The 27,640-nt window shown below is 35.6% G+C and overlaps 1 protein-coding gene across 2 annotated transcripts; it reads left to right on the top strand.

Moving 5' to 3' along the window:
• Window positions 1-1,536: 1,536 nt before the first annotated feature.
• Window positions 1,537-27,640, top strand: LOC306865713 (zinc finger FYVE domain-containing protein 16-like). 2 transcript variants are annotated; one of them, XM_079410471.1, is made up of 18 exons: window positions 1,537-1,687; window positions 2,571-2,684; window positions 3,671-5,625; window positions 7,287-7,383; window positions 13,774-13,941; window positions 15,068-15,207; window positions 15,292-15,505; window positions 17,310-17,432; window positions 17,528-17,683; window positions 18,819-19,043; window positions 19,167-19,249; window positions 20,999-21,103; window positions 21,189-21,339; window positions 23,714-23,794; window positions 23,886-24,048; window positions 24,737-24,842; window positions 24,919-25,095; window positions 25,480-27,640. In XM_079410471.1, the coding sequence occupies exons 2-18, from the start codon at window positions 2,615-2,617 to the stop codon at window positions 25,636-25,638; spliced, it is 4,173 nt and encodes a 1,390-aa protein (XP_079266597.1). In that variant the 5' UTR covers window positions 1,537-1,687; window positions 2,571-2,614; the 3' UTR covers window positions 25,639-27,640. The 2 variants fall into 2 exon arrangements, with proteins under 2 accessions (XP_079266597.1, XP_079266596.1); XM_079410470.1 differs by having other exon boundaries at window positions 1,579-1,687; window positions 13,774-13,950.

The raw sequence follows: 27,640 nt of genomic DNA, 5'->3' as shown, positions 1-27,640 counted from the left end.
CATTTCCAAACATCTTTCGATAAAACATGAAAAGACAGAGACTTTCAGTTGACACACAGAAAGCAGTTTTCATTCAGTAAGTTGAGGAACTAAAGAAGCATATAGAGGAAGAATATGTGGAAATATGCTCAGTTTAAAACAAAGATGTTGTTCAGGTGAAAACAAAACTATTATGCAACAAAATATTTCTTAAGATGAAAATGAAGAAGATTAGTTTGAAAGGTATCAGTTACTTATTATACCTCAAACAAATATGATCTGTAATAAACATTAACAACCCCTTCTTATTTCAAACTGCTAAAACACACTAGTATTGAGCTGTACAACTGTCTTCTGCAAGTCTTTTTATGGTCCACCTCACCTTCTCATGGCAAAAATGAATAGGAACTCTTTCAGTAACAGCTGGATAATCCTAAGGACTAACTTTTCATTTTAAATTTTCTGTGTATTTGTGTTGCTGTAGGAATAAACACACACACACACACACACGTTAGTTTTTGTGAATAGTGGGGACATCCCATAGACGTAATGGTTTTTATACTGTACAAACTGTATGTGCTATTGCCCTACACCTAAACTTAGCCCTCACAGGAGACTTTGCATTTCATCTTTTCCCCAAAAACCTCACTCTGTATGATTTATAAACGTTTTGAAAAGTGGGGACATGGGTCAATGTCCTGAAAAGTCACCTTCACCTTGTAATACCTGTCATACCTGTGTCATTATACAAATTTATATCCTTATGTCACAAAAATGCGCACATACACACTGAATAAAATACTGAAATATTAACATCCCAGCTAACAGACCTTTGGAGAGAACAGAATGGTATGAACATTATGAACAAATGTTCATATAAATGTTAATATAAAGTTTTCTGGTTTTTAATAATCTTCTCAAAACGTTAACACAAAAACATTTACCCTATTGTTCATGGAATGTCAGAGGGAACGTTCTCATAATGTTTGCAAAATGATTAAATTAAATCTTCCCTTAACATTGGCTTAACCAATAAAAACAACACGTAAAATATTTTTAAAACTAGACATTTCAGACAATATTCAGAAATATAATTTTGAATATTAGAAAACATTTTTTTTGGGGGGGGGGGGGGGGGGGTTCCCTTAATGTTTTCTGTAATGTTCAAATAAACATTACAGAAATGGACGTTTTGAAGGTTCTGTGAACGCTCAGCATGTTTTATAAGTAACTTAAGGCCTTCATCAGGTTAGCCGCTGCCTGAACTGCGAGGGAATGAATGACTTGTGGTCTTTAAATCACGTGATTTTAGCAAACTCACAGATTTCAAAACTGTATGCAGTTTTTGTCTCCTGGAAGTGTTTTTTTTTTTTCTTCTTCCTCTCCGAAAAGACGCAGTTGTTAAACAACAATACAGTGCACTGAACACGCTGTACTTAAGTCCCTTACTGACTCATTTTTTTATTCCTGTCAAAAAATTCAATATGACGCTACCCTGACTAAGGTCTGTAATGCAGAGTCAAAAATAGTGCGCGTCCCCTTTAAACAGCGAGTCTCGCGCCGGGTGGAAATGGTCGCTCGCGCAGTCGGCTGTGGCATTTACTGAGGAAAAAGAAAACATTAGCTAGCTGCTAACAGTGAAATACACTAACATTTCATCTGAATACCGCCAACAAACGAAGACGACTGAGCAATGACACATATTAAGGTAGCTAATTAATCGGAATCATATCATAAAAAATAATATTCCAGTCAACTGGGTTGTATTTATGTTTGTGTGTGATTAGACGCTAGCAGCTAGAAGCTAGTTAGCAGATTGCTAATGATAACTGAACAGCTAATATAACTTTATGAAAATAGTAAGTTAACGTACTGTTTATTTTTTATATTTTGGGGTTACGAAAGCTTTATTGTGTGCTGAAACGGTTTGAATGGTGTGCTTTATTAGTTTTTGACTGCAGTGAGCTGGTAAATTATATTCATATGGGTAATTAGAGACTTTATCTTAGATAAATAATGATGTTATTATTAATATTGAAAATAATAGGACTAATACGCACTAAGTAAACGTTATCCAGTTGATTTAGATGACTAATTAACATCCTTTTCGAAACAAAGGTTGATATCATAGCTCATGACAGAGGAATCCTAGATAGTTACTATAATGAGTGAATTAATTTAGTATATTGTTTTTGTATTTATAGTTTCTTGTTTATAATGTATCGTTGTTTACAATGTGTTCTTTGTCAAATCTTTGATTTGCTTTGCAGACCTGGTGAAATCACACTTCCACTTTTCACTTCACAATAAATCACAGCAAAGTAAACATCTAAAGCGTTAAATTACTGTCAATTCAGATGTTGAAAATATTCAATCTTACAATTATACAAATCTTCAATATTGAATAATAGCCATACATATTTGTCCCCACTTTTTACTTATTTGTATTTAAGCATTGCCTATTTGTTTCTTATTATTTTGTCTATTACTGTCAGCAACTACCAAGGATTCCCTAGTTAGATTCCTAAGACGGAAAAATGTATATTTGTAAAAAAAAAAAAAATTTTAACTCTCTGTCCCAACTGCCCCAGTTTCTCTGCAGGGGTAAGTGAGGTGTATCGTACCCCGTCCTAGGATGGACAGTTATTTCAAGGCTGCTGTGTGCGACCTGGACAAGCTTTTGGATGACTTTGAACTCAATGCAGGTTTGAGACTTTTGCTTTACTGATATTATTGTATTACAAATATTAATTTTGCACTTCCAAATTGCTGAGGACACAATTCCTTTAGGGTGTAAATTGATGTAAATTCGACCACTTTTGCCTATTCATTTAATTGATCGTACATTCTGTATAAGTATGTATCCTATAGTTTGTCATAAGTTTTATCATATGTTGGTAGTTTTTGATTTTTTTTTAAATATTATAAATTGAAATAACACTTTTGTATTTGAATATATTTTAAAATTCAAATGTATTATTTTGATGGCAAAGCTGAATTTTCAGTAATTATCATTACTCTAGTCTTGAGTGCCACATGATAATTTAGAAATATGCTGATTTGCTTCTAAATTATTATTATTAGTTATTATTGGTGCTCAATTATTAATAATTGTTCTTAATTTTATCAATGTTGAAATGTGTTTTGCTGCTTAATATATTCATGGAAACCATGTAAAAAAAAAATATATATATATAATTTGAATGGAAAGTTCAAAAGGACAGCATTTGTTTTGAAATAGAAATCTTTAGTAACTTTTTTTTTTTTTTTTTTTTTTTTTTTTTAATTGTACTTACCCCAAACCTTTGAACATGACTGTGTCATGGTACTTTCCACAAAAATATGAAGCATTAAATTTTTTTTAGCATAGATAATAATAAGAAATGTTTCCTAAAGAAATACAACAAATCAGCATATTAGAATGATTTCTGAAGGATCAGTAATGTAATGATGCTAAAAATTCAGCTTTTTATTACAGGAATAAATTACATAAAAAAAATATTAAATTACAATAATGATGTGTTATTCATAATATATAATATGTGCAACAATATATATCCTATATATGTTATCTGATCTTATTTTCTGTCAGTTTTATGGTATCATAACATTTATTTTAATTGTTTCATTATTCTGATGCTTTCATATTAGCTATATTATAAATTAATATGATGTTTCACTTTAATTTCAGAGGAGCTTGAGAACAAGCCCACCACTTTTCCAAGCCCTCCTTGTCCAGACTCCACGATTGTCCCTGGTCACCATTTGGACCTTCAGAGCTTCATACCAGAGCAACACACAGTCTCGCAAACACTCCCAGATGTCAATGCCCTGCACTATGGACTTACATCACAAAGTATTACCTTAAACCAAAAAGATTCTTATTCAAATGAACGGCCACTCACAGGTGTGGACCTCCTGTCCTCCGTTGATAGCAGAGGCATCAAAAGTTCAGCTCCTCCTTGTCCGGACCGCTCACTAAAGCCTGTGTGTGACCTGGTGAATGATACGGGTTCTGCAAACCTCCAGCAAGCCGATAGTCAGGAGGACTTTAACGTTCCTGAGAAACAAACTAATGAGGAGCTGCTAGTGGACTTTGAGAGTCCTGTAGTATCAGCTTCAGAAGATGCTTCTAACGCTGGTGAATTACCAAAATATGACTCTGAGATTAACTATAACTCATTCAGCCTGCTAGATGTCATATTACCGGCCGTTGGTGACCCTCATGGTTTAAGTAGCATCACACCTGTGGAGTGCAATCAGATTGAAAGTTCTCGTCCTGAAGACTCAAACTTCAATGATCAGAACAGTTCTCCATGCAAAGTCTCAGTAAACAAGGAAGATGTTTGTAATTCAATTCCTCATGCTACAAATGAAGCTGTTTCAGCATCCAATGAAGAGCATGCTGTATCGCTGCAGCCGGACTCAACAGATACCCAACTGTCTGAAGATCTCAGTGTCAAAAAACCAGAGGATTCAGCTGGAAGTCCCTCCCTGGAGAAGGAACCTTCTCTGTCTTGCTTGCCGATAGCTGTATCTATGTGTGGATCCCTTGTGGCGTCTTTAGACCCACAGGAAGCAGTGATTGAAACCAAAGATGAGGCTGAAGTGGAAAAAAATTCAGCAATTCAAGAGGCTGAAGAGTTAATTCTTCCGTTTGAAGAACCCACAACTCCGTTCTACTCCAATAGGGCTGATTCCTCACCTGAAGATGAACCTGAGCTTGTCCAAATCATGTCGAACACAGAAAGGGCGACTGCTGTCTCAGGCCATTACCCTGAAAGAAACTTTAAGCGCAACTTGTCGCCGACAGAGAAAGAGTTGTGCAAAAGCAACCCGTCTCCGCCCTATTCAGAAAGCCCAAATTATTCCTATGAGTTCAGTATCTCCAATGATTACCTTCCTGAAAGCGACCAGACTGTGATGATGGTTACGGACGAGGAGCTGGACGCTTTTCTGATGGGTCAGGGTGTTAAAATCAACTCTGATGCAGGTGCAGAAAAATTTGTAGATGACGGCTTTTCAGAATTTAACGGAAACGTGGAAGGCTTTTTAGATGAGGAACTGCAGAGCTGCAAAGTCGAGACATTTGCTTCTCCTGAGAGCGATGGTTCTCCTCAATATCTGGAGGAGAGCGAAGGTTCGAACGTTTCTTCTTCATCTCAGGACAGCAGCCCGCTGAGGACCGATGCCACACAAACAATTAGCCATGAAAATGCAACCAGCCCTGTTGAGATTCAGTCAGTTTGCGCCTCCAACCAAGAGTCAAATTACGGTGGGGCGAGACCAAAGCAGTTGTCCAACCAAACCGCACGGCCTCCATCTGAAAGACACCGAACCGGCTATACTGAACCCGATGTGCCAGGCCTTTCTGCAGAGAATGGCTTGCAAGTTTCTCCCAACATAGATGAAAATAACTGTGAACCCCCTTCTTATCAGCAATATGATGCCAATTATGGCCATGACGAGCTTTCGGAGCCTCCACCATACCCAGGAGAGAGTCCTGATCCACCAGGACACGAGGCCGAGGATCTGGGTTCAAAGCAGCCCCCTTGGGTGCCGGACTCCGAGGCTCCTAACTGCATGAATTGTGAGCAAAAGTTTACCTTTACCAAGAGGAGACACCATTGCAGAGCATGTGGGAAGGTGAGTTTGTTGTATCTCAGTGTCAGTACCCACAATTACTTGGAAGATATAAAATAGTTTGGGCTCTTACGATTAATTTTTTAAAGAAATTAATACGTTTATTCTGCAAGGATGCATTAATTTGATCAGAAGTGACCATAAAGTTATAAAATATATCTTTCAAATTAATGCTGTTCTTTTCTATTCATCAAAGAATCCTGAAAAATAAAATGTATCATGGTTTCCACTGAAATAAGATGCACCTGTTTTCAGCAGATAATAAATAATATAAATCTTTATTTAGCAGCAAATCGGCATATTAGAATGGTTTCTGAAGGATCATGTGACACTAGAGACAGTAATGATGCTCACATTTTGGTTTTTATAAATTATATCAAAGAATAAATTATATTTCAAAATATTCAAATTTCTCCTTGAAATTTGAATAGATATTTTAAATTGTAGTAATATTTCACAATACTACTGTTTTTACTGTATTTTTGATCAAATAAATGCAGTCTTGTTGAGCACAAGAGTCTTCTTTCTAAAACATTGACTTTAACATTAACATAAAATTTTAAACTTCAGTAGTTATATTTAATATTTGGATAATACTTAATGATAATAAGAATAATTAGCTGCAGTAGTATTATGAAGTATTTTACGGCACTGTATGGCTGAATGTATATAAACATGGATGTATGTAAATGTCTGGTAAAAGGGTCTCTTCAAAAAAAACTGAATTGCTACAATATTGTTTATTTATATCTGTCTCAAATCAATCTAATTAGTGCATGCATATTAAGTATTTATTGAACTGAACCTGTGACCACAGCAGCATGATACAAACTGAATGGAGCGATTTTACCTATAAATTGATAAAAAAACATTTTTTATTTTATTTATTTTATTTTATTTGTATAATTGACCATTGTCCCAAGGGGGTTATTTACTTGCTATATTACTCTAGTCTGTACTCTTTCTTCTCACATAACAAAATAGTTTAAACTCTGATCAATATTTCATGTCCACTTATTCATGTCAAGTATCTTCATAATAAGCAAGAAATGCACAGTCAGCCAGTCATTATTTCAAAATAAACTCTTTTACATTTGAATCCTGGTCACCCTGTCAGGGTTTATTTTGTATAAATGAACTTAATTTGAATCTTAGTAATGTGTTTGCTTCAGTTCTGAGAGTGACTTTCTTGTGTAGTAGTTGAGTGTGCCCTGACTTTTGGAGGTGAAAGGCGAATAACCGCAGTGTGAATCAATGAATTAACATGCAGTCAGCTGCGTTGATTTCGGTCTGTGCCATTGTGTTCTAGTTTATTTATAACCACAGGAAAGCCTTAAACCTGTAGTCCACTGCCTTAGACAGCAAAAATACTCATTTTATGTATTGGTGCGAGATCTTTTGTTTTCATTACGTCAGTGTGGTGTTTATTCTGCTCTGGAGGTGCTAAATATAGAGGCGGATTTGCTGGGTCAGCAGAATGTATTTTTAGCGCTGATATAATTTCCCGCTTGAATTGCAGCACTGAGTTGCTGTTTTCAAGACATACTGGGCCAATAAATAAAATGGGCTAAAGGACACCAGAGAGTTTTCTCCAGGTTTATGTCCGATGAAGTACTGCGTTTGTACAGCCAGTGTTTGAGTGAATAATGTTGTCTGCTTTGCAGGTGTACTGTGCAAACTGCTGCAACCGCAAATGCAGACTGAAATATCTGGACAAAGAGGCCAGGGTTTGTGTCATCTGCCATGTAACCATACAGAAAGGTGAGTCCTAAACCACTTTAATATACTCCCCAGCTGGCTTAATAAAAATGAATTCAATATTTTCAAGTGGATGCAATGCACTGTACCTTTAAAACATCCATTACAACAACCAAACATTAAAGGGATAGAACACCCAAACATGAAATTTTGCTGAAAATGTCCTCACCCATCCAAGATGAATTTGTGTCTTTCATTGGAATAGATTTGGAGAAATGAAGCATTCCATCACTTGCTCACCAATGGATCCTCTGCAGTGAATGGGTGCCGTCAGAATGAGAGACCAAACAGCTGATTAAAACATCACAATAATCCAAATCACTCCAGTTCATCAGTTAACATCTTGCATGTTTGTAAAAATCAAATCCATTTCATTAAGATGTTATAAACTTCCGTTTAATATCCAGTCCTATGGATTAGGGTTGGGCCGATAGATGATGCCATTGCCGATTGCTAATAGACATCACGATGTTGAGCCGGCATCGTGATCCTCTAACACATTATGTACTGTAACAGGCAACCATTAGCAATCATATTTGTTTTCCGTGCCTTTCTGAATATGGATTCATGCTTCGGGCACACCTCCTAACTCCCCCGATGTCATCGTCTATCGCGATGTTTCACTGTAGACATCGTCCGATGCCAATTTTGTAGATATCACCCAACCCTACTGTGGATTATAGTTTTGTGTTTAGGCTAAAAGCAGCAGTTTTAAGTTAAAATGCCTTAATGGAGTGGTGTGAATTACTTGTGGATTATTGTGATGTTTTTATCGGCTGTTTGGACTCTCATTCTGACGGCACCCATTCACTGCAGAGCATCCATTGGTGAGCAAGGGAAGTAATGCAAAATTTCTCCAAATCTGATGAAGAAACAACCTCGTCTACATCTTGAAGGAGTGAACTTTCAGCAATTTCTCATTTTTGGGTGAACTATTTCTTTAAAGGCCGACAATCTGTGGCGGTGGTTCATGTCGGTATGACCCATTTCTACACTTCGGCCTACATGAACTACTGCCACAGATTGAACCATGGTTTATTTCTAGCTGGTGTAATGTAGTAAACAATAATTAGGTTGATAAAATGAGTGTTTTTGAGGAAGAACTACTGAAAAGCACTCATTGTATTTGTATTGTGATATTGGCATTAAATCTTTGAAAGAGCTTTGTTTGATGCACTTAGCATGTATTAGTTATATCCGTGAAGTAATCAGTTGTAAAGGCCCTTTTGCACATAAAACGATAGCAATAATGATAACATTGTCATTTACAGCTGGGAAAAAATAGGTCTGAAAGCGATTCCAGAGATATCACTCCTCTGTGCCGTTATCGTTATAGTTGTGATATGAACTCTATTCTTTTAAAAAAATAACAATTTTAACCATTTTAAAACTGTATCGGTCTTTATTAGTTCTGGCAGAAAGGTACATTCACACCAAAAATGAGAACTATAACCATAAAGTTTAAAAAACTCTAAGAAAATACAACATAGAGAAACAATATCGTTGGAATCAATTTCAGTGCTTTTTCATCTAATGAACGATAAAAACATTTAAGTGCATGTTGACGTCACATTCACAAAACTTTCTATGAGTAAAGTCTACAGTTAGATTAAATATAATGTTATCTTTTATAAGTGTGGACGCCGATACAGCTAATATTGTAAGTATGGTTTTTGGTGTGAATCAACACACTATTACCAACCACAATCATTTTCTTTAGTTGGCAGTGTATATTAGATGAACCTAGCTGTTATAGGCACTGAAGCGAAACAAACTGTAGTTGGTTGCTTTACATGTTTGTGAGCCGTTGTGGAAGGTTTAAAGTTATGCTGATCATCAAAAGGCAGACAATGGTTTTTGTGCAGTAAAAAACGTTTGAATTATCAGTCCGCTGGATGAAACAAAGGGGGCCATTTTGCGCTATCCTGCTTTCGAGAGCTCCAGCGATTTTGTTAAAACTACAGATCAGACTTTAACATTTTGTATTCTTGCCCATGGACAGTTGGATAAACAGAGGGTCAAAAACGTCAAAAGTGATGAAGTTTTTGACAAAACCGAATGCCTGATCCCTTTCTCCTCTGTTTTCTCCAGTCATGTAGCACAGATTTCAAGTTTTTGCCTTTGTACTGCATAGACGACCAACCATTATTAAGTGCACTTCTTGCCAGCAGTGAATTCCCAGTTTAATTATTTATAACTATACTTTTTTTAACCTTCATAGATGTTTTTAATGGCTTTTTATACAATTGTGTAACAATATAATGTCACTGATGTCCTTAGTTGATGCAATGCTGTCATGACTGTTATTTTAGTATTATTTATACTATTATGGTTTTAATAAATATTTTGGTTTAGTTTTTTATTTTTGTGTCTTCAGATTTATTTTTAAATTTAGTTTAGGTTTATGTAATTTTGTTAATTTAGTATTATTTATTAACTAATAGTATTTATTAATATTTTGAATTAGCTTTGATTTTTAAATTTTTAATGTTTGTTTTAGTCATTTTTATGTGCTTCTGTAATTTTAAAATTAGTTTTTGTTAGTAATATTTTTTAATTTCAGTTTGAGAATTTTAGTACTTAAATTTATTTCACTTAGTTGCCAAGGCAGCATTTTTAAGTGCATTTTATTTCATTTAAGCTTTACTACTACTTTTAGTTTCAGTAAGCAATAATAACACTGGCTCACTTGCATCCCTTTTGAAAGAAGCTGATCCCCTATCCTTTTCATTTGTGTCCAACTTTTTTGTGGACCAAACATCTGAAGCTCTTTTATTTTTCAAGGGCTGATTTAATGGCGAAGATCAAGGCTTTATTTTTTTGTCCTGGCCGGTCTATAAAAAGAGGCTGGCACACGGTGTGTGGCCGAGCGTGCGGTCCATTTGCACATTAAAAAGGACATTCATCAAAGAACGTCAGTGCTGCGAGTCGCCAGCCAGCTCTCGCAGGGTTTGGTGCAGGGCTGGGTGGAGCCAGGGCACTGGTGCATGTCCTTGAGTGTGTATTTGTGTGTGTGTGTGTGTGTGTGTGTGGTATAGGACCCACCTGGTGCAGTATTCGTGACACTCTCTCTCATTCACTCTCCGGGTTGAGGAATAGAGTTAGACACACATAAACAGACACACACACACACACATCTCATCTTCAGGCAAGGAGGGTTTGTCACCACTCTCAGCCCAGGGTAGCCATTTAATACGACCTCTGTGTGCGTGTGTGACGGACGGACTGAGCTTGCACTCGCAGCCAGAGACGTTCGCCTGGTCCAGGACAGACGAGAACTCAGTGTGAGCTTGCGGAAGTGAGCTGCGCCCCGTCCGGGATGAGAGAGGCTCAAGGATGCGCCCTCTATTTCACTCACTCTCGGTCTCTCTCTCGCTTAACGGCAAGGGGGACACTTCCTCCTTCGCTCAGCGCACACTAACGCTGTCCTGGGAGACTAACATGCAACCCGTGATTAACCTGGAAGAGAGTTAATTTAGGATGAGGTAAGCTCACTGAACTGAATCGAAATCGAGCCCTCTTGAGGCTTGAAGTGTAATTGATTGTTTTATCTGGTTAACTCTTTAAGTTTGTAACTTTTTGCACCGTCTTTAGAGAATTTCCATATGCTGAAGGACGTTCCGTCCTGCTGGTTCTTGGCTTCACAGTTCCCATCTGTCTTGTTGTAGCCGTTTTCACAGTGAGCCAGCAGATTTGTGCTTTCGTGTTTCTAGGTGACATGTTTGCGGGTGTCACAGTCAGTGTCAGTGTAATCAGGTCGATGAGCAACTATGAGCCTTAATCAACATAATGCACAGCACAGCTGACTCACGGCTGGAGGAGGCGTCATCACACTGGGCTGTGGCTGAACTGGACGTCCTGTTTCTTGAGTTCGGTTTGGTGGCTCGTTGCCCATCACTTTAATAACAACAGTGCTGTGATTGATGCTTAGTAGTCTTGCTTGTAAATTGTTGATCTATTAGAATGTGACTCGGCTGAATGAGGTTTGGACTTTAGTCATCATTTGGTTTACCACAGGTCAACAACTTGACAAGAGAGATTTATAACAAAAATATTTGAAACCTGAGTGTGCATTATATACACTACCATTCAAAAGCTTGGAGCCTTTAAGATGTTTTTCAAAAAAGTCTACTGCTCACCAAGGCTGCATTTATCTGATCAGACAACATTAAAAACTGTACAATTGTAAAATATTATTGCAATTGAAAATAACTTTTTTTATGTGAATGTTTTTAGAAGTAATTTATTTCTGTGATCAAAGATGAATTTTCAGCATCATTACTCCAGTCTTCAGTGTCACATGATCCTTCAGAAGTCATTCTAATATGCTGATTTGCTGCTCAAGAAACAGTTCTCATTATTATCAATGTTGAAAACAGTTGTTGCTTCGTATTTTTCTGGAGGCAGTGATACATTTTATTTTTCCAGATTATTTGATGAATAGAAAGTTCAAAAGAACAGCATTAATTTGAAACAGAAATCTTTTGACAGAAGTCTTTTCTGTCACTTTTGAACAATTATTCAATGCTGAATAAAGGTATTTATTTCTTTAAAAACAAAATCTTACTCATCCTAAACTTTTGAATGGTAGTGTATTACAAATATATATGAAATTTGAACTGCTCTTTCACTGCATTTAAAGTGGCAGTTCGCCCCAAAATGAAAAGGGTCATCATTAACTCATGCTGTTCCGCAGCCATATGACTTTTTCTTTTGTTGAATACAAAAAAACAGAACATTGTCGCTTTTCTTTCCATAAAATGAAAGCATATAAATCAGGGGTTGTCAATCTCTGAAAAGCACCATGAAAGTAGTTCATACTTGCCAGTGTGCTACTGAAAGTCATCCAGAAGTTAAATGTGTGAGGTACAGATTGAAACGTATTAACTCTGCTGTTGTGGAGTGCAGGATTTTCAGTAAATATTTACACAGGTATGGATGACAGCACACACGTCTACTACTTTTATGGAACTTTTTGTGCTAAATCTCCTTTTTTGTGTTCGACAGAAGAAAATCATAAAACTTGAGGATGAGGAAATTATACTATTATTATAATGAACTTTTCACTCCTTTTTTGTGAGTGAAACAATATATTGTCAAATAATTTAGGATGAGACTTTGATTGGATAGTTATGTACATGTTAAATTTCTCCCATTACATAATTCAAAAGGTCAAGTAAAGACAGATATGGGGTACTATATTTTACAGAAGAATTTATTAACGATTAATTAAATTGCCTTAATTTTTGGGCGTCCTGTAAACGAAAGTTGTACACAATCTTTAATGAGAAACTTCATTTTTTTTTTTTTTTTCAAATTTCTTTATCAAAATATTCTGCATGGACCATCAAATCAACAGATAACAACACTGATTTTATGATCATTCTATGATATTATGCACCAGTAAAAACCTCCCTCAATCACTTAACTTCCCATGAAAAGAAAACACAATCTTAGAATTCTAAAAAACAAAGCACTTTACAAGAAAAGAAAAGGCGGCGGGCGGGCGGGGGGTCCTCAGGTTAAGCTCAGGTTAAATGTCTAGAGAGTTAGCCAGCAAATAATCTAAAAAGGGGCACCACACCTTGTCAAAAGTTTTTAAAGAACCAGTGAGTGACAATCAAATTTTTTTCAATTTAATGCAACCTAACACTTCTTTCAGCCATGTATCAAAAGAATGGTTGAAAAATGTTTCCACTTCAAATGGATGACATGCCTTGCTAATAAAGTAGTAATGGCTAAAGACTTTTGGACTGTTACTGAAAAGTTAACATCAACTACCATCCCAAAAATGGCCAAAAGTGGATTTATAAAACGTAAAAATCTTAGTCCAATAATCAAGTAGTTTAGAGCATTCCCAAAACATATGAATGAGATTGGCTGGTGATTGCTTGCACCTATTACATACATTGCTGACGGAGGGGCATATTTGAGCAAATTTGGCATAAGTATATTAAACTCTATGTAGAATCTTACATTGTATCAGCCCATGTCTTGCAGATATAGATGATTTGTGAGTGAGTTTGCTCTCCCAATTTCCTCTAATCTGACTTGGAGGGTCTGGATTAATATTAATTATTATATTATTATAATTATAATATTATTAATATTTATAGAAACTCTAAAATACAGAAATACAATGTTTTGAGTGTGGTTCAAAATTTAAAAAGTCATCCAGTGGGGATTCAGGGAGGCGGCTTGGGAAATGAGGGAATAGTTTTTGCACAAAGTGCCTGACTTGAAAGAAACTAAATAAGTGGTAATTAGTTGGGTCAAAACAACATTTACCCACTGTTCCTTTCTCTCTCTCATTCTCTCACCTAGCATGACCTTTCATTCACCACACTGAAAAGACTGATTTAAGAATGGCTGATTTTGTGTGTTTGTGTGCAGCTCAAGCCCATGAGAGAATGATGAGCCCTACTGGGCCCAGTCCCAATCCCAACATCCCATCAGAGTACTGCTCCACCATACCGCCCATGCAGCAGGCCCGCGCCGCCGGCACCCTCAACTCTCCCCCACCCACCGTCATGGTCCCCGTGTCTGTCCTCAAACACCCCGGTAATGATGGTACGCACTGCACTCTGAGCCAGAGTTATAGCTCTTATGGCTATGAAACACAGTGACTTCCACTTAATATAATTAGTTCATGAATGAAAGAGTGACTGCGTCCCAAATTTGCGTGCACTGCATTTCATATAGTGTGCTAGACTAGGTTAGCGTTTTAACTGTACATTACTATGTAAAAGTTTTGGGTCCGTATGATGATTTTTGTTATGATTTTTAATTAATATTTTTATTCAGCAAGTATGCATTAAATTGATTAAAAGTGGCATTCATAGACATTTATAATGTTACAAAAAATTGTTCTGTTCATCAAAGAATCCTAAAAATCATGGTTTCCACAAAAATATGAAGCAGCACAACTGTTTTCAACATTGATAATAATAAGGAATGTTTCTTGAGCAGCAAATCTGCATATTAAAGTGATTTCTGAAGCGTCATGTGACACTGGAGTAATGTGACACAGAAGACTGAAGTAATGATGCTGAAAATTCAGCTTTGATCACGGCAATAAATAGCATTTTACAAAATGTTCAAATAGTAAAGTTATTTTAAATTGTAATAATATTTCACAATTTCTATTGTATTTTTGATCAAACATTTGACCCAAACAAAAGCCAGACTCTTAAACGGTATTGTAATTAGTATAGAAAAATAGAAAACAGATAAAATGTTCCTCTTCATCACACCAAATATCATGGAGATTTTATTTGATACACCTACTGTATTTCAAGTCACTGTTATTTTAGGGTCATTGATATTCTGTTATAGTTTCATTACTATTTTGAATTTTTGTTTTTATTTTTTATTTTCCTTTAAATGTTAAAGTTTTAGTAAATGTGTTTTGTTTTTGTCATTTTTTTTATGTCTAGTTATTAATTTTTATTTCAATTTTAATTATTTTAGCACTTTAATTTAAACTGAAATAAAATAGGAATTGATGCATTGGCAACTTACTGAAATTTTTATATAAATTTTATTTCAGTTTAACATTTTATTTTGAGTAACAAACATGTTTTTTACATGTGGTTTTAGTTATTTTAGTTTTAGTTCACAACAATAACCCTGTTTCAAGCCTTACCCTAACAAGTTGCTGTTTGTGTTTCTCCATGTGTTCCCGTAGGTTTTCCACGTGAGCAGAAACATGTGTGGTTTGCCGATGGCATCCTGCCAAACGGAGAAGTCGCCGACACCACCAAACTGTCCGTACAGACCCGGCGATCCTCTCAGGAGTCAAGCCCTGTAACGCCAGACCCGCCAGGGGTGAGTCTGCTAAATCCTCTTAACTGATGCTGGAGAAAACTGATAATGACAACTGAAGTCATTAAATGATTTGCTGCCTTTTAGCCCGATGATAAATTGCCTGGCGAGTGTGATGAGAGTGCTGGAGGAAGTTCTGACAACACTGCCGAGGTGAGCCGCCCGCCCATCAGAGGCCCGTGGGACTACGGCCTGCTCTGTGCGGTGGGCAGCTGTGTGCAGAGAGTGGTCAGTCTGGTGCCAGAGGATGATGAAGGTCTGCCACCACTGCTCATTACCACAGGAGAGGAGGAAGATGGAGGTGAGGAATTTTAAAGGCTTAAACAAGAGGGTAGTCGTCATTTTGATGGCCCCTAGGGCAGGGCTATAAGTTGACATCAAACAAAAAACAAATACACCATATCGAAAATAAACTTGAAAGTGAACTCATGTACTTCATCTCCAGAGCTGTCACTTTTGCCATCATTTCATTTGAGAAAAACTATTGTCAGATACACACACAAACTCAGGTCTTCGCAATGACACACCAGAATAAAAGTATGGTTTAATTTGAAGAAATTATTACAAAAATATATTGCTGTTAAATAGTAAAATTTACTTCTCCTCTAAAAGCAAAAATAATAATACATCAGTAAAATATTACTTTGAATTATTATTATCATAATAGTATTTTTTTTTTTTAAGGAATATCATACAACCAAGATTTTTTTTATCCATGATTGAATTAATACAGTTTACAATTTCTGCAGCACTGTATTTGCCCAAAAAAGAAATCGACATAAAATAACGTTTTTGCTGGAAATTAGTTATTATATATTTTTGTTTAGTTGAAGTTTAGTTTAGTAGTCTAGTTTAGTAGTTAACTAATGGAAAAAAATAAACATTACTTACTCATCAGATCGATCTTCTCTTCTGGATTAAGTATTGTTCTTCTTTTGAGGGAAATCCAGCCTTTACTCAGCGTGTCGTCTTCCAGAAACGAACAGTAGCCGCGATGAACGACTCCTCGCTCTTTGTTTATGTTTGGCGTCTCCACGTGCACGCGACTCACGTGGTTATTTACATATGAACGCGAGGGGGCGGGATTGCATTCGAGATAATGAGTTAGACGGGAAAGACTGAACATCGTGTTGGTTTCATACGGATTACTTCATCACAGAATATTTGTTTTCGATACTTACTTAATTTGAAAGTAGACACTTCAAGCTTTCTATAGATATAACTCTCATGTCTGTGTGTTCAGAATTCGCTGAGTTACACTTCATTTTAGTGACGCGTTTCTAAAAGCATTTCGCTGAGACGGAGAAGGCAGAGAGCGCACCCTGTTTGTTTTCTTTATTCTTCAAAAGCACAAAGTTTAGTTGTTATGAGTGTATACAAATAAAAGTAGACCCCTTACAGATTCGAATGGTGTATTGCTCTTATCTGTACGATCAAGCCTTATCAGGAAAATCTGCCACCAAATGCGTATCCGCGTTTGTCGACCCCAGAGGGTTAAAGTTGCAAGAATTTGCTTCTTTAGACAACTTTTTTTGATGAAACTAACGCAAATTTATTTATAAATAAAGAATAAAAGGCAGCTTACTCTGTAGTTTACTTCTAAATAAATAAATTATATTCAGATTTTTCTTGAGTTCTTGCAAATATGTGAAATTCCTTTGCTTCCCCATGAATGTTGAAATGAATGTTGTGATAAAGCAATATTGAATGTTATGGAGTGGAAAATGTTATGTTTTTTGGCAATATTTTCAAACCCTACTAAACAGGTGTTTTTTTTTTTTTTTTTTGCCTGAATCATATTGCTATAATAATACATTGGACATACATTGGACTATTAGAAGAGAAATTTCATGCACTCAGGCTCAGAAATGTGTCTATTGCAATGCCAGAATGGGACTTTGTAGATGACAGCAAAATACTATTTACTTATAGAAGTTAGTTAATATCCTGATTGAGTATAAAATGTCATAAATGTGTAGCTACTTTACTACCTTTAACTGAAGCTGCAGCCATTTTGGTTGTTATTTTGTAACCTCACAACAGTCATTTTGCTGCTGCTGTACTGTTTTTCTGTCATGTGTAATTTTCTTTTCATTTCATTACAGATTTATTAGTTGAGGAACGTCCTGCTGCTTGCCAAATATTGCTGCTGTTGGAAGAGGGAGGCCCACAGCCTCTGACCTTTGTGCTCAACGCTAATTTACTGGTGAACATCAAGATCGTCACATGTATGTTACGGTTTCTCAGTCTGATTCAAATATGTGATCATGTCCAGCTTGTTCATTTGATAAACATCATTGCCCTCTCTTTGTTTGTGTTGTAGATGGTGAGAAGAGGTGCTGGTGTTTGAGCTCTAATGGTCTTCAGGGAGTGGGCCAGAAGGAGCTGGTGTTTATAATTGAGTGTCTCCCAGAGGAGAAGAGCCTACCTAGAGACGTATTCAACCTGTACGTTAGTTTATACCAGGATGCACAGAAAGGTACATCACACAAAACAGTTCACAGTACAGGCAAAAACATTGTGCTTTCATGCACTGGGTAGTTTTGAGATTTTGGGCTTTTTGTCTTTTCATGACGTGATGTTTCAGACTAGTGGAAAGAAAACATCCAAAGTAACTCAAGTGTTTATTTTATTATAGTTTGTCTATTTGTGTCTGTTCATTACAATCCATATCTTTAAAGGCAGTTTTCTCAAAATAACATTTTGCTCCACTTCAGCCGCACTGACAAACTTTACAGTTTTTATAGATTTTATTGCTAAAACCTTGGTGAATTTTTTTCTGGCTGTTGGCGGTATTTATTTTATTTTTGAATGATGTACTTCTCAAAGTAAAAATAATGCTAATAATAACAATAATACAACTTATTACAATATTACTTTGAATTATTATTATTATTAGTAGTAATATCATTATTATTATAATTAAGGAATATCTTACAACTCAGATATTTTTTTAATCCATGTTTTAATTAATACAGTACAATTTCTGTATTGCAACACTTTTTTTTTTTGCATTTTTGCAAATGCATTTTCGTTGGAAATTATATTGTGCATATATATATTGTGTGTGTGTATATACACACACATGCACATATATGTTTGTATTGACTAAATTGTTAAAGTTTTATAAATTGGCCTAAACAACATTTTTGATAATAAAAATCTTAAATCCCCTCTGAAACAACCTATTCTGGAATGTCTGTTTCTAGAAATCTTTGCAAATTAGTGCATATTTCATTAGTTAATGCAGCATTTGCATATTTAAGCAAAACATGTTTGCAATTCTTAATGTAATCAGTCAACTGAAAATGTATGGTGATATCTGTTAGTTAAATTGTTGCCCTATTTATCTGTAGTGTCTTGCCTTAAAGGGGAGACAAAAACGGTCATAATCTGCTTTTTCATGTCCATATTCCATTTAGTCTTTGACTCTTATAAAGTTTTTTTTTTCTACTATACTGACAAATTAGTAGCAAAATAGATTTATACCAGCAAAAATACTTAGTTTTGAGGTTTATTTTGTTGCATGATATTTTATTTGTTTAATAAAAACACTAAATATTCAGAATGTAACAGTGATATTTATAGTGTTTTTCTTATTTTTCCTAACAAAGGGAAGTTCATCGAGCACCTTGGAAACGTAACGTTCACTGACAGTTTCCTGGGCAGTAAAGACCATGGGGGCGTCCTGTTCTTCACTCCGACCTTTCAGCCACTGGATGGTCTTGCTCTGCCACAGGTCTCGTTCCTCTGTGGTGTTTTGATTCAGAAACTAGAGGTTCCCTGGGCTAAAGTGTTTCCCCTCCGACTGCTGCTCACTCTGGGGGCGCAATACAACGGTGAGCCCTCATTAAAACATCCTTTAGTACAGTAGAGAAGACACTGTTTTTATTAAAACATTGTTTTTATTAGCTCATATTACCGTCTCCTCCAGTCATGTGATGTGTTGTTTATTTTTACAGTGTATCCCTGCCCTTTGGTGAGCGTGCGTTTCCGTGACTCAGTTTTTAAAGAGACGGGACACACCATCATGAATCTGCTTACAGTACGTGTTCACATTTAACCCTCAAGTATTGAATTTATTCCTTTAAATTTGCAATGCATTGTTTAAAGATGTACACTGGTGTTCAAAAGTTTGGGTTCGGTAAGATTTGTATAAGATTTGATGCAAAGTAAATTTTCTGCAGCCATCATTCCAGTCTTCAGTGTCACATGATCCTTCAGAAATCATTCTAATATGCTGATTTGCTGCTCAAGAAACATTTCTGATTATTATCAGTGTTGAAAACAGTTGTGCTGGTTTATATTTTTGTGGAAACTTTTTTTTTTTAGCATTATTTCTTTAAAAAAAAAAAAAAGAGTCCTTTCGAACCTTTAAAAGATGATGTTTTAAGCTATTTATGGCTTAATGGTTCTCAAAGATGAAAGATATGCAGTTAAGGTCAAGATCATAATGCAGACTGTATTTGTTACTTACCTTATATACAATATCTACATTTTAACGTGGTTTCAATTAAAAATGTTATAATATGTGAGACATTTGCCCTAAAGGGTTTTACATCAGAGATGGTTTGGTTAAGCTGTTTTTTCACCTTTCTAATTAGAGTCTCGGGTTCAGCTCAGGACAGATAATGAAGGAGATTAGAAAGCGCTCAAGACTCAAACCCAAGACCTCTCAGTGTGTACTTCAGCTCTGAGCCATTCTTGATTTCTGAGAATTAAAGAGATTCTTTGGTCCCCATTCTAACTATAGTGCTTTCAAGTACACTTATGGCCACTTTTCTGGATGCAGGCATGGAAAAATGTGGCCCATCTCTGCAAATTAAGTTTATTTTGCATCTAAATTGGCTTATTACCGGTTATTCTACTTTGCAGATCCATTTTAGTATAATGGTGAATGTAAACATGTTATCAAACCTTTGGCCTTGTAACCCAAAAATCCTTTGTTTATTTATGGCTTAAAAAGATTTTTTTCAAGCAGTGAACCAACATTTAAAAATACATTCAAGTATATTCAATGCAAAAACTAATAATCAAGTTGTACAATAATCAAGGCATGTTTTGTCTTGGTTAATTTTTTTTAATTTATATGCACAAAAATAGCATTACATGATACACATGACACGCGTGTTATTATAGGAATAGTTCACCCACAAATGACATTTTACTGAAAATGTTCTCACCCTTAGACCACCCAAGATGTAGATGAGATGTCTTCATTCACAATCAATTTGGAGAAGTTAAGCATTACATCACTTGCTCAGCAGTGGTTCCTCTGCAGTGAATGGGTGCCGTCAGAATGAGAGTCCAAACAGCTGATAAAAACATCACAATAATCCACAAGCAATCCACACCACTCCAGTCCATCAGTTAACATCTTATGAAGCAAAAAACTATGTGTTTGTAAGAAACTAAAACAAATTTCACTGGAGGAATATTTATTGTAGATTATGGACTTTTTAGCCAGAAGCAACAGTTTGAAGTAAAAAAAAAATGTGAATTGATGGACAGGAGTTGTGTGGATTACTTGTGGATTATTGTGATGTTTTTATCAGCTGTTTGGACTCTCATTCTGATGGCACCCATTCACTCCATTGGTGAGCAAGTGATGTAATGCCTCATTTCTCCAAATCTGATGAAGAAACAAACTCATCTATGTCTTGGAAGGGCTGAGGGTGAGAACATTTTCAGCAAATTCTCATTTTTGGGTGAACTATTCCTTTAACTTTAGGCCTTGTAATGCCAAATCCTTGGTATCCACCTTCATTCTTGTGATTTGCTGATTCTAACACAGGATCTGAGGAACTACCAGTACAGTTTACCGGTGGTGGAAAATCTGCGAGTGCACATGGAGATGGGCAACAGCTTTATCGACATTCCCAAGTCCAGGTTTAATGAGGTCAGAGTTATGTTTGAATTGTGTAGCAGTTAGGCTTCAGTGTTAATGTGTTGTTGAATATGTTATTTTGTTCTGGCTATTGTAGATGCTGAAGGTGGTGAACTCCTCTAATGAGCATGTGATCAGTTTCGGTGCCTGTTTCAGCACTGAGGCCGATTCTCACTTGGTTTGCCTGCAGAACGAGGACGGAAGCTACCAGACGCAAGCCAACAGTATACCAGGAAAAACTAGGAGAGGTTAGTTAGTCACTGCTATAGCTGAAAATCCTTAAAAACTTGGTGTTTTCTCTTGAATGTCTTTAAAAGGATTTTATTTTTCAATCAGAGGGACCAACATTTCAATCATTTCAAGCCATTGTAGTCAAGTAGATATTTAATGCAAAATCTAAAAATCAAGTGAAAAGTAATCAAGGCATGTTTTTCTCAGTGACTTTGACTGAATTAACACACAGAAAATTTGATTAATCTTTTTTTTTTTTAACATTACATGAAACACATTATTCCAACTTGCATTTAAAATAATCAAAGCCTGTTTTTGACTGAATAAACACAAAGAAAGAAAGAAAAAATTATTTGATCACCTGCTTATTTTGTATGTTTGTCCACTGACAAAGAAATGATCCGTCTGTAATTTTAATGGTAGGCTTATTTGAACTGAGACAGAATAACAACAACAAATGTTTTTAAAAAAAGTTATAAATTGATTTGCATTTTAATGAGTGAAATAAGTATTTGACCCCTTTGCAAAACATGACTTAGTACTTGGTGGCAAAGCCCTTGTTGGCAATCACAGAGGTCAGACGTTTCTTGTAGTTAGCCGAGGGACCGAGGGAGATGGACAGTTATTTTGTGTTGCTTCCATTTGCGAATAATCACCAACTGTTGTCACCAAGCTGCTTGGCGTTGGTCTTGTTGCCCATTCCAGCCTTGTGTAGGTCTACATTCTTGTCCCTGACATCCTTGGACAGCTCTTTGGTCTTGGCCATGCTAGAGAGTTTGGAATCTGATTGATTGACTGCTTCTGTGGACAGGTGTCTTTTATACAGGTAACAAACTGAGATTAGGAGCAGTCCCTTTAAGAGAGTGCTCCTAATCTCAGCTCCTTACCTGTATAAAAGACACTTGGGAGCCAGAAATCTTGCTGATTGATAGGGGATCGAAAACTTATTTCACTCATTAAAATGTAAATCAATTTATAACTTTTTTTTTTTAAATGCTTTTTTTCTGGATTTTTTTGGTTGTTGTTCAAAAAGACCTACCATTAAAATTATAGACTGACCGTTTCATTGTCAGTGGGCAAACGTACAAAATCAGCAGGGGAACAAATCATTTTTTTTCCCCATTGTATGTATTTAATAATTTTCATTTATATGCACAAAAATATTACATAATACTAGGGCTGTCAAATCAATTAATTGCGATTAATCACATCCAAAATCAAAGTTTGTTTACTTAATTTATGTGTGTGTATTGTATTACACAAGTACGTGAATGTATTTATGAAATATTTACATCTGTGGTTGTGTGTGTGTGTGTCTGTATGTATGTTTATATATCTCATATTTATGTATGATATATATCATATAAAAATGTAAATATATAATGCATCTATTTCTTAAATTGTGACCCTGGACCACAAAATCAGTCATAAGGGTCAATTTTTTCGAAATTGAGATTTATACATCACCTGAAAGCTCAACAAATAAGCTTTCCATTTATTTATTGTTTATTAGAATCGGACAGTATTTAGCAGCGATACAACTATTTGAAAATCTGGAATCTGAGGGTGCAAAAAAATCAAAATATTGAGTAAATCGCCTTTAAAGTTGTCCGAATGAAGTTCTTAGCAATGCATATTACTAATCAAAAATGAAGTTTTGATATATTTACAGTAGAAAATTTACAAAATATCTTCATGGAACATGATCTTTGCTTAATATCCTAATGATTTTTGGCATAAAAGTAAAATCAATAATTTTGACCCATACAATGTATTTTTGGCTATTGCTACAAATATACCCCAGAGACTTAAGACTGGTTTTGTGGTCCAGGGTCACATATACATGTATGTGTGTGTATTTATATATACAAATAAATATATACAGAACACACACACACATGTAAACAAACATATATTTTGTATGTGATTTAATCGATTTGACATCCCTACATAATAAATATTATATATATATATTTTATATAGATAATAATAATAATAATAATAATAATATTATATAGATATTTTTGAAAAATAATCAAGGCATGTTTTCCTAATGTTTTTGACTGAATTAACATGAAAAAAGTTTTTAATTGCTTTTATTTATATACACAAAAATATTTAGAAAATTATTTAAACTTACCAACAATAATCTTTTACATCTGAGGTGATATTAAAACATCTTTGTTGTGAAACTTGCATGTTGCAAGACAAGGAATGATCGGAAGACTGTTTAATATGATCAAAATCTTTAGGAAAACCAAACTTTCAAATGTACTTTGGTCAGCACCAAAAGTTTTAGTGTGAAATCACTCTTTAAGTTGTTTGTTGTGCAACATTTGTTATGTAATATGATAAGTGGATGTCTCACCGGACCCCATCTTTCATTTGCAGTGACTGGAGCTAGTTTTGTGGTTTTTAACGGTGCTCTGAAAGCCTCATCAGGATTCATTGCCAAATCCAGCATTGTGGAGGGTAATGCTGTCACACAAATCACTTTCAAACACTTCCTCAGGTCATTTTTCTCAAAACGTTTAATCATCACGCTGTCCCTCTTCATCTTTAGACGGGTTAATGGTGCAAATCCCTCCGGAGACCATGGAGGGTTTGCGACAGGCCCTCAGGGACCAGTCCGACTTCCAGATCCCCTGTGGAAAGGCAGATTCGGAAGAGACACGGGAAAATGTGAATGTACGCTGGGTCGACTGGACCACACCTGTCAACTCTGGGTACCAACGATTTATCATATACAATTACACTATCAAAAATTTAGAGTAGTTGAGATTTATTGTTTTTAAAATAAGACTCTTATGCTCACCAAGGATGAATTGATTTGATCCAAAATATGGTCAAAACAGCAATATTGTTTACAATTTAAAATAACTTTTCTATTTTAATATAATTTTAAAATGTCATTTACATTTTATGGGATCATAGCTGAATTTTCATTATCATTACTTCAGTCTTCAGTGTCACATGATCCTTCAGAAGTCAATCTAATATGCTTATTTGCCGTTTAACATTATTTTCATCAATATATACAAATAGAAAAGTTATTTTAAATTGTAATAATATTTCACTATTTTTACTGTATTTTTATCAAATAAATGCAGCATAGGTGAGCACAAGAGACTGAATTATTCCAATCTTTTGACCAGTAGTGCATGTTCTCATCAGATGCTGTCTTGTGGAGGTTCAGTATGCCAATACTGTACTGGATAACCACTTTACTGAATGATAAATCACTATTGATCTGTTTGGCTGCCGATGCGAGTAACCTTGAAAATGTTTTCTGCATTAATTAGGCACTATTTAATATTCATTCCTTCAGCTTCCTTTGACTGTTAAGATGCTGTGTCAGGTCAAATGTAATTCCCCCAAGACAGCATAACGTGTAACTTGTTTGCATGTTTGCAGAGTCACCAGTCCGATGGATGGCAAGTCTCTAGAGGGAGTGTCCAGCGTCAAGATCCAGCAGGACTCGGAGTTTGAGATGGACGGCCGAACCATCAGGTGTACTGAGGTGAGTACGGCATGATGCCTGCAAAAGGAGGGATTTTATTGGTGTCATCTCTGCTTCATGTCCCATCTCCCGTCAGGTCTTCTATCTGCTGAAGTCTTCAGATGTCTCTCTGTCTGCCGTCCTCACGTCATCGGCTCAGTTTCAGAGAGAGATAGCCACGGCCAGCTGCGCCGCCCTCTGCCCGCACCTCTCTGTGCTCATGGCGAATGGGTTCAACTCTCTCGCACTCCGGGTCTCCACAGACTCAGACATGGTAAATTATTTTGGGTGCTAAATTACAGAGCAGTGTTGACTAAACAACATCTTTCCAGGCTAAAACCTGATCATTTTATAATATAAGATCAACAAAAGAGCAGCTTAAGGGCTTCCGGTGGTTCTCCGTTTGAGCATTGAAAATTAAGAAATTTGAACTAGCCATATACATATTACTATTATTATTATTACTATACATATATATTTATTCACACAACCTTTGAAGTTTGAGAAATTAGGACTAGCCAAAAATATTACTATTGCAATTTTACAATCATTTAATATACATGTATATAAAATGCTAATTTACAGCATAAACCTAGAGCCTTTTTTAATCACATTTAAAATCACAATATTTAGCAGAATCACTGTTGTATTTTTATAGGTTGAGTACCAGGCTGGCTCTGGTGGCCGACTCCTGCCTCAGAAGTATATGAACGATCTGGACGGGGCTCTAATTCCCGTTATCCACGGAGGAAGCTCCTGCGTCCCCCATCAGGCCATGGACATGGAGTTTTTCTTCTACATCTCACTGAGCATTTGAACACTGGTGACTTACAAACTTTCCATCCACAGGCAGCCAGTCAGACCTTCACGATCGGTACCAATGAATCACAGATGCAGAGAGACAGACTGTGTTTCTGATCTCTGACAAGGTATGGAGAGTTTGATGCATTTTAGAGGAAAAGCACTTCACTGAAGTGGCACTATATTAGCAATCCTTTAAAATAAATCGGAGGTCTTGGATCAGCAACAAAAATAAAAACGTGAGAACTTTGCTGAACTTTGCTTCTTCAGTCGTGTTTCCAGGGTCTGATCGTTGGATGCTGATCGATGAATGTTAGTTTGAACGCAAACAGAATTGTTTATGTATGACTATGTCAGATATACCTGTAATTATAATCGTTACTTGATTGCACACATGGCAACCGAACATATGAAGTGCTGTTTCTTTATGTCTGTTTTTTTCTGAGCTGGAATCTTTTTTCGCATTCTTCATAATTTACTATTACCATATGAAGTAGCTTCATGTGGACTTAAGAATCCATATGAATATTTTTATGTACTGATTATTGTACTTTAAGTACTTCATCTTATGATTATTTTTCTCAATTTGTAAAATACACAGAGGGTAAAATAAGCCTCGGTTTGATTGTTTAAAACATATTGATGAAATCATCTGCTAATTTGATTAAGCTTTTATTAAGCTTCAATACTATATTTGGAACAGACAGTTCATGTGTTGATTAAAGGTGATATTTTTGATAGGGCATTGAAATTACAAATTATAACACAGTCTGCAATTATAACCCCCAAAAGCTAATGAAATGCTTGTGAAAACATTGGTTCAAACCACATATTATATTTACCAGAAAGGTTCAGAGTAAAGGACGATAGGACAATCTCTACGAAAAGATTTGCTTTAACATTTATATAATTATTTTCACACTACTGCACTAATTAAACAAAAGGTCCTTTATTGAGATCTTTAAATGGCTTTATTTTACTGTACAAACTGAAAAACAGCCCCATCTGTTACCACTGCAAATGTGTTGTTAGTGTAACCAGCCAGGAATTGAAGAATCCTTAGAGCTTTAAATGTTGGCCTGAAAAAATATCAACACATCTGAACACTTTCCATGTTTTTTAATTTTTAAAAATTGGTCAACCCACCATGATGCGAGTTAACAAGGCTTCCAAATGTCCTCCGTATACTCCAGACATTAAAATATCTGTAACTGACAGATTGAAGAATTATGAAATCTCTTTCCTTATGAAATATGCTGGATGGTGATTCTGAATTAAGTAGCCATTTTATAAATGCAATAACCTTGAGTTCTTTCACTAGACTGTGATCCTACACTTTTACATTCAGCTTAAAATGTACCTTAAACCTGCAAAACAAAGCTTCTGAATTCTAATTATATTGAAGCCAAGTTTATGAAATCATTACTTTTTAAATACTGCAGCTTAACAAAAACCTAAATTCATTAATTTGCAAAATGCACTTTTACTGTGGTTGGTGAAAGGAAATACAGTACGAGTGATTGTTTCTTATTTTTTATTCAGTTTTTCTTCATGGTGATAAAACACAGCATAAACAGTGATGCAACAGTTTATTTGATATATTGACTGGTATATTTAAATACTCTGAAGGCTTCTATAATTCTGTCACAAACCAAATACAAATGTTCTTAAGATACACATGATTGTTGTGGAAGGATTGAGATTAAATGTCCGTGAAATGAGTTGAGCATTTTATAGACATCTCAGATCTTTATTTGGGCTTTGTGGAATATTTTGGGAGTTAAATTATTTCCTCACTGTTACTGATTAAATCATCACAATTAAAGTATTTTTATGCTTTGCAAAAAGCTGTTAAGATGTACCAGTTTGCATAATGTATATCTATTTATTCATGAAAACCAGATTTATTTGATGAATTATCTGGTATGGGACCTAAGGATGTTCTTCAAAACAACATTCATTTCTAATATGTATCTCATGTAGAATAAAATTTTTTATAAATATACAAATTTATTGTC

This window comes from Barbus barbus, assembly GCF_936440315.1.
Source record: "Barbus barbus genome assembly, chromosome: 47".
Lineage (NCBI taxonomy): Eukaryota > Metazoa > Chordata > Actinopteri > Cypriniformes > Cyprinidae > Barbus > Barbus barbus.
Note: the sequence above shows the minus strand (reverse complement) of the source record. Positions and strands in the feature narration are given on the sequence as shown.